The sequence below is a fragment of the Vigna unguiculata genome, chromosome 3 (assembly GCF_004118075.2).
Source record: "Vigna unguiculata cultivar IT97K-499-35 chromosome 3, ASM411807v1, whole genome shotgun sequence".
Taxonomy (NCBI): Eukaryota; Viridiplantae; Streptophyta; class Magnoliopsida; order Fabales; family Fabaceae; genus Vigna; species Vigna unguiculata.
This window is the reverse complement of record NC_040281.1, coordinates 20,142,699-20,151,179: the sequence shown is the minus strand read 5'-3', so window position 1 is coordinate 20,151,179 and position 8,481 is coordinate 20,142,699. Positions and strand designations below refer to the sequence as shown.

The 8,481-nt window shown below is 41.5% G+C and overlaps 2 protein-coding genes across 2 annotated transcripts; both read left to right on the top strand.

Annotated features, from left to right (window-relative positions):
* Nucleotides 1-2,549: 2,549 nt before the first annotated feature.
* Nucleotides 2,550-4,031, top strand: LOC114175125. Its single transcript, XM_028059891.1, has one exon. It carries the CDS (start codon nt 2,550-2,552, stop codon nt 4,029-4,031), a length of 1,482 nt encoding a protein of 493 aa, XP_027915692.1.
* A 2,131-nt stretch (nt 4,032-6,162) lies between these two features.
* LOC114175124 lies at nt 6,163-8,256 on the top strand. The gene has a single exon (XM_028059890.1). It carries the CDS (start codon nt 6,163-6,165, stop codon nt 8,254-8,256), a length of 2,094 nt encoding a protein of 697 aa, XP_027915691.1.
* Nucleotides 8,257-8,481: the final 225 nt, after the last annotated feature.

Sequence of the window (8,481 nt, the reverse complement as noted above, 5' to 3'; positions counted from 1 at the left end):
TCATGCCCCAACCACAAGAACTAAAACCAAACCTCCTTCCATTCCATGCCATCGGAAATGGTAAAACCAAGAGACGAAAAAGAATCATCGGCGGCATCACCGATGAGGAGTTGAAGCTTCTAACGGAGGTGGAGGCGCGACAGTTAGCCCTAGAGTTGGTGTCCCGAGCGCGACGCGGATGGAGAATGAGGCCTCGACGTCGATGAAACCACTGGTGAAGAGCGGTGTCGACGGTGTTACTCCGGTGGTGGTGGTCACGACACTATCTTGCGTGCGGGAGAAGAAACGAAGCGCGAGGATTTGGGGACTTGGGTTCTCGCCGGCGACGCCTCTGGTGGTGGTTGGCGTCGACGGTTGCGGGTCTTGCCGGCGGGACCTCTGACGGTGGCGCGGTGGCATGGTGGCGTGGTGGCATGGTGGTGTGGCGGCTACAAAAGAAAGAGAAACAAAAATAAACCCATTAGGGTTTATGATGTCTTAAAAAAATAATAATAAAAGGTTGGGTTTGGGCTGGCAGACCCATCTTTATGTCGTGAACTCCCATTCTTAATCCCTGCACCCCCCATTTTTGTCTCTATGCACCCCTTTTCCTTTATCTTGTACCCCTGTTTTAATTTTACTATGAGTACCTCTGATGTTTACTAACCTCACACCCCTGCCACACTTGTTTCATGTTTTACTTTGCACACCACCATAATTGATAACCTTGCACCCCTGTTTATGCTTATCTTATTTTGGGCATGTGTTTTATGTTCACTTCACGCACCTCACACATTACTCATGCACCATATTATTATTATTATTATTTTTCTTTCTTTCTTTCTTTTGTCCTTTTTGTTATTATTTTTTTATTTTTTGTTATTTTGTTATTTTTATTATTATCCTTTTTTGTTATTTATTTATTTATTATTATTTTTATTTTAAAAAGAGAAAATGAAAATATTTTAAATTATAAAAAATTAAAAAAATAGAAAAAAATCTAAAAACAAAAAATGTTCTCTTTTGTTTTGTTGTGTCTGTCCGATTGCCCGCATCGTGTGACACTCATTTTTAAAAATATCAAAAATGATTTTCTTTCTCTTTTAATGTTTGTCCGACCGCTCACGTCGTATGACACATATTTTCAAGTAATTCAAAAACACCAAAAAAGTACAAAATATAAAAATATAAAAATATCAATATTTTCAAACAAAAATGTCGTTTTTAAAAACTACGTGATCCTTGATTCTCCACCGTGAGATACGTAGAAGCAAGGTCAGTCCTTGTCAGGTTCACCTCTAAAAAATCAAATCTTTTTCTCAACTGTTTTTCAAATATCTTTTAAAGAACTACGTAACCCTGATTTCTCATCCTTAATGAGAATACGTAGGACCAAAATCAATCCTTGTCAGGCCCAAAAAATTTAAAAAAATATTTTTGTTTCTTTTTAGCTTTTTTGTCTTATTATTTCTTTTGGGGGAAAATTAACATTTTGAAAACCACATCAACTTTGCATTTTTAATTAAAGGTATCGCCCTTGGGCGAGCGCGTAGGGTGCTAACACCTTCCCTACGCGTAACTGACTCCCGGATCCAAAATTTGGTTCTTCGCAGACTTTCTTTATTTTATGGTTTTCCATAGTTTTCCAAAAATAACTGTGGTGACGACTCCCAATATCTTTTTAAACCCGTTTTCTTTTTCGGTTCGCTTTCTCGTCGCGATTCCGAGTTGCGACAGCTAGCGACTCCACTGGGGAAACTAGAGAGTCAAGCCATTTAATTAGATATGCGGACTAAATGTGGTTTTACCTTTTTCTTTTTTTTTTTCTTTTCCCCCTTTCTTTTATTTGTTTTTTTTGTCTCTATTTTTATTTGTATATTCTTGTCTCTATTTTAATTTGTATATATTTGTCTCTTGGAATGATTGTGTGTAAATTGTTTTGCATATTTTGTTATATATCTGCTTGGGAAATTTTCTAGTTGTTTTGCAGGTGGGGGTTATGGTATGCATCATTCTCCCTCCACACACACACACTTTGTGCATATCATGAGCGGGCCCCTATACCCGGGTCTGTGTAACTTAGAGTTAGAGGGGATTGTGTAGTAGTGCCACAGTGGATGAACTTCCCAATTGGTCATTGTGAGAACCCCAGCTAGAGTTTGTTTACTTCGTTGGTACTCCCACATCTTATTGTCTACCAACTGTTGTGGGAAATGCCAAGAAGTGGGCCATAGCTCTAGTGACCTTGATCCTTAAGTATTAGGGAACCATCCTGGCGAGCGCATGTATTTTACCTTAGGACCATTAGGCGTCGAACCTTTGATAAGGCACAAGGGGAGACATGTGCATTACCTTAATTCTCATCTTATTTTTCTTGCTTTATTTGAATTAGCAATGAAGTCATGCGTTTGTACATTCTTTCGTGGCATCATCATACATGCATTTTGATTATTTGTTCATGCATAACATGTATTTTGTCATGCCATGCCATAACATTTCTTGTGATTCTAGGTCAGAAATTTTAAGGCTGTGATTGAGTTTGTGAAAAAAAAGAAACAAAAGAAATTAACATGGGATTTCAAGTCGGAGGGAATTTAGGGTCGGATGCCTTGAAGAAGAAGTTACCTATCTGGGTTATAGATAGAAATCTGAATGGTCTAATGGAAATAGTGCAACAAATGAAGACTATACAGAAGAATGCTTTCAAGAAGCGGTATGGGAACTTATTGAGGTTGTTGAATGTGGAAGTCCAAGCATCGGCAGTCACCGCTTTGGCCCAATATTATGATCCGCCGCTCAAATGTTTCACCTTCCAGGATTTTCAGTTGGCACCAGTAGTAGAAGAGTTTGAGCAGATTTTGGGTTTGTCAGTGGAAGATAAAGTCCCTTATAGATATTCCGAGCAACGAGCATCTATCTCTACCTTGGCAGGAATCTTGAAGGTACACCCTACTGAGCTAGAGAGTAAAATGGCCTCCAAGGGAAACTCGAAGGGGATCCCCCAAGGATATTTAGAAGGGCACTTGCGTCGTTTGGCTGAGAAAGAGATAGGGGAGACGTTCATGGATGTGTTGGCTCTCACACTATATGGAGTCGTGCTCTTCCCTAACATGGAGAATTTTGTTGATCAAGCAGCCATCGATGTGTTTTTCACTTACAAGATTCATTCAGAAAGCCCAGTCACTGCGGTTCTAGCTGATGTGTACGGGGGTTTGAATTTGTGCTACTCACTCAAGAGGAAGAAAATGTTATGTTGTGTACCTATATTGTATGTATGGTTTATATCCCGAGTCCGCTTGGATACAGTAAATGCTGAATGTCAGATTGGGGAATTGCCACATGGTGACGTTGAAATTCGAGGGGCGAAAGAATGGGCCCAATTCTATGCAGGTTTGAATGGGGGAAAGATTAGATGGTGTGTCCCTGGGCTGCCCAAGTCGCATGTCATTTCTTGTGGGGATTTCCCTAACGTCCCTATGATAGGCACCAGAAGTTGTGTGAATTATAATCCTGTTTTGGCTCAACGACAGTTTGGGTGTCCAATTAAGAGCTCTCTAACTCCAGAATCTCTGGTTGCCATATGGACTTATTATGAAGAAGGAATTTCTCAAGATCTAATTCGACGAGTTAGGAGTGCCTGGGGTGAGGTTCTACGCGCAGAAAAAGACCCAAGGCCATGGGTAATAGACGGGAAGATATCTTACCGACAATGGATTCTGGAAAGGGTTAATGTGATCAAGTTACCCTTCAAATCGGACTCTCCTACTCCGGAGCAATTGGAACTTGCTGAGTCTGAGGAGGTGAAAGGGCTAAAAGAAGAGATGGAGAAGATGAAACTAAAAAATGCCAAATTAATTAACGAGCTTCAAAGTCTCCGACATGAGTATGTGGATCTGAGGCGTGATAATGAGGAAATGGTAAAGGCGTATGAAGGGATTCTTAGGCAACAAAGAGAAGAACGAGATCATGCTTTCAGAGTGAAACAGGATTTGGCCGCAACAAGCATCGCATTAAAATCAAGGGACCGAGAGAGATGCAGCAACAACATCTAAGCGCCAAAGGGATCAGTTGTGTGAGGAATTTAAGAGAGAGAAAACCGAAGCACTAAGACAGTTGCACAATGCCCAAATGAGAATCAGTAAGGTTGAACGACAGATGAGAGAGGTGGTGTCAACCTATGAGGTGAAGATGGACGAGGAGCGTTGGCATAAAGCTGAATTGGAAAAGGAACATCGAGGGGTGATTAGTCGGATGAATGAGTACACAGTTGAGCAGGAAATGACTATAGAACATTGGAAGAGATGTTTCTCACAGTTGGCTGCCTTGGCGAATGGAGCAATTGAAGAAATCCCATGATTATTAGCTGAAGCAGAGACTACACTACCGATCTTCAATCCGCCAAGGGAGATTGAAGCCTTCTTTAATCATTGCAAGAAGTTGATGAGGGAGATGAAAAGCATGATAGTCAGGGTTAGGGAATAGGTTTTCTTTCTTTTCTCGTTTAATGAATGTAGAAGACTTATTAATGGTTAGGTTGTATCAGTTTCGTTTTAATTTCTATGATATATTTATCTTAAGGCTCTCACAGCTTTAAAATTTTCGACTAGAATAAATGTTTTGCATTCATTTTCTTTCTTTTCATTTTTCATAATTCATTCCATTTAACGAAATAATAGAGCAAAATCAAATACGACGGCATAATTTCCACGACACCCTTATCGCACACGAGCTAACGACAGAAGCATGGAAGATTGGGAAGAGGCCCATGAAGATGTGAAGGCTGACATTAACGAGCTGAAGGATCAAGTGGGTCAGATCCTGGAGGCTTTGAAGTTACTGAAGGCTTCAGGAGAGGCCTCATCCGCCAGGGTCGAGGAGAATGCTCATTCTTATGGTATGCCTCTGGGCGCGTCAGTTCCGTTCCCAATGTACGGTCTGCCTCCAGGATACACTCCTCCAGTTGGAGAATATTCAGATGCAGAACAAACTTCTTTTTCTTTTCCTGCAGCTAACAACACACTATCGAACGGTACTCAAGGGTCGATGTTAGCTTCGACACCCATGACAGGAGCGGAGATGAATGAGACAGTCACATTCACAGGACCGAGGATGACTGTGGCGCCCCAGCCTCCGAAAACATTCATCGATGCAGATCCTACGACTAAAGTTGTACCACACGCTATAGTCCAAGCAATATCCACCGTTGTTGATAGGGCTAAAAGTAAACTTGAAATTCTTGAGGAAAGAATTCGTGCCATTGAGGGTGGTGGAAGCTATGGGTTCGGTGATGTGGCGAGATTAAGCCTAGTTCCTGGTGTGATGATACCACACAAGTTTAAGGTCCCAGAATTTGAAAAGTATCACGACACCACATGCCCTAAAAGCCATCTGACAATGTATGGTAGAAAGATGGTTGCTTATGCCTATGATGAAAAATTGCTAATACATTGTTTCCAAGATAGTCTGGCTGGGGTAGCATTGAATTTGTATACACACTTGGAGCCATCTCGAATTCATTCCTGGATGGATTTGGCCGATGCCTTTGTGAAACAATATAAATACAACACAGATAGTGTGCTAGATAGATTGCAATTGCAAAACATGGCCAAGAAGGATACTGAGTCCTTCAAGGAATATGCACAATTGTGGAGAAAGTTGGCTGCTAAGGTTGAGCCACCTCTACTTGATAAGGAGATGGTGTCGACGTTTGTAAACACGCTGCAATCACCATTTTATGAGCATGTGTTGGGGAATGTGTCTTCCAATTTCGCTGATATCATTATCATAGGGGAAAGAATAGAAATCGGGTTAAAAAGTGGAAAGATTGCATATGGCCCATTCGCGGTTGCAACTCCTAAGAAACCCAATTTTATTCCTTGAAAGAAGAAAGAAGCGGTAGTACAGGCGGCCTCAGTGATGCCTGTGTGGGAAAGTTGGGCTCCTACACATAATTATCGACCACACTTGAACCAACCTCCTTATGTGGCCAATGTAGTGTCTGTTCATCAAACACGACCTCGGCAGCAAGGGTTTTATCAACCGTCGAATCTTTATCAACCACAACATGCTCTAAATAATGCTTGGAAAACCGAACCTAACTCGAATTTCAACTGAAACACGGGACAAAACGCTAATCTAAGGAGGAATCAAGAGAGGAACTTCGTTCATTTCACTCCTATTCCTATGTCATATACGGAATTGTTGCCTTATCTCCTCCAAAAGCGTTTGGTGGCCATCTGTCCGATGAAGCCTGTGCAACCTCCGTTCCCCAAGAATTATGATCCAAATGCCAAATGTGATTATCACGGAGGGGGAGTTGGTCACTCTACTGAGAATTGTGTGTCCCTTAAACACAAGGTGGAAGCTTTAATCAACTCAGGATGGATAAAGTTCCACGAAGACAAACCCAGTGTTGAGGCTAATCCACTTTCTGGTCTTGGGAACCCTTCGACAAATGCCATTGAGGTTAAAAAACACCGCCTGGTGAGGGATGTGAGTGAAATTCGAAGCTCCAAGCGGTTTGTTTTTGAGACACTATTGAAATTGGGTTTGTTAAAAGGGGAATATAACCTGAGTGAAAAATGTGGATTCCATCCGAGTGCTAAACATTCTATCAATGAATGCACCGAGTTCGAGAATGTTCTACAAAATCTTATAGACAAAAACTTTGTGCAAGTATGTCACGTGGACATGGAGGAAAAAGTATTTGCACAAGATGGTGCGGAACCCGGTGTGACTTTGCCAGAGCCATTGGTGATTCATTTCACTGGATCCACCTCTACCCCGACAATTCAAGAAAGGCAATCTATTATTATCCAAGCACCCTCCCCATTTCCCTACAAAAGTGAGAAAGTTGTCCCGTGGAAATATGGTGCATACGTGTTGGGTGAGGAACAGCGGGTAGGTGGTCAACCTATCAGTGGTGAGTTAGTGGTGAAAAATATATCAGGCATCGGTGGAATTACGAGGAGTGGTCGAATCTTTACGCCTCCAAACTTGGTGAAAAATGGAGTTGGCAATAGTGAATCAGTGAATACCAAAAAGGCTAAGGAACTCTTGAAAGGGAAGACCATCCAAACCGACGAGGGTCTAAGAAAAGACGATGGGAAAGAAATATCTGATGAGGAGGCTTGCGAGTTCTTGAAGTTCATACAACAAAGCGAGTATAACGTGGTCGAACAGTTGAATTGCCTGCCTGCTCGAATCTCACTTTTAGAACTACTCATGCATTCAACCTCTAATAGAAAGTTGTTAATGAAGATACTCACTGGAGCGCATGTGGAGCAAAATATTTCTCTGGACAGTTTTGAGGGAATTGTTAGCAATATCACTGCTAACAATTACCTCACTTTTACCGATGAGGAGATACCTACTGAATGGAGGGGTCACAATAAGGTCCTCCATGTCTCTGTAAAATGCTTGGATCATGTCATAGCACGTGTATTAATCGACAATGGATCTTCCTTGAATGTAATGTCGAAAGCAACATTGGGAAAGCTACCGTGTGAAGGTATTCACATGAAACCAAGTGCAATGATAGTGAGAGCTTTCGATGGGAGTAAAAGAGAAGTAATGGGAGAGGTAGAATTGCCAATCCAAATAGGTCCATGTGTCTTTCAAATAACTTTCCAAGTGATGGACATCCTTCCAGCATACAGCTGCTTGTTGGGTCGTCCTTGGATTCACTCAGCGAGCGTGGTACCTTCAACCTTGAACCAAAAGTTAAAATATGTCATGGGTGACAAATTAGTGACTGTTTCAAGGGAGGAAGATATTTTAGTGAGTGGGCCTTCATCTTCTCGCTATACTGAAGCAGCAGAGGAAGCCCTCGAGACAGCCTTCCAATCTTTGGAAATTGTAGGTAATGCCTATGTGGAGCCCTTTCCAATGAACCCACACTTGTCGCGTACTTCCCTTATGACGGCCAAGGTCATGTTGAAAGAGGGATATGAGTACGGAAAGGGGCTAGGCAAGTACGAGCAAGGATTGACATATCCTTTAGAAGTCACCGAGAAAAAGAATAAATACGGCCTTGGATACAAGCCTACTAGAGAGGATAAGAGGAGGCTGGCGGAAGAAAGGAGAGAGCGCGGTGTGGCTCGAATCCAAGGAAAAGAACTGGGGTTAGGAAAGATTCACAACTGCGACATCAAAGATAGCTTTCGCAGTGCGGGATGGATTAACAGTAGTCAGATAGCAGCTGTCAGAGATGAAGATGAACCTGAAAGCTTGATTTTTGTGCAACCTTGTGCTCCAAATGCACTACTCAACAATTAGGAGACTTTGGATCTACCCGTGATGTTTAATTTGGTTAAAATGTAATATTTTTAATTTATCATATTGCTTTACTCAGAGCTTTAGGATTCATGACTTAACGGGATGACACCTTTTCCTTTATGCTCAGCGTGATAATCAATTTGTTGTTGCTACATTTGTTATCTTTGTTTGCATTTTTCACTGTTGTTTGTTTATTTATCTTTTTTTATAAACTCAAATAATGCA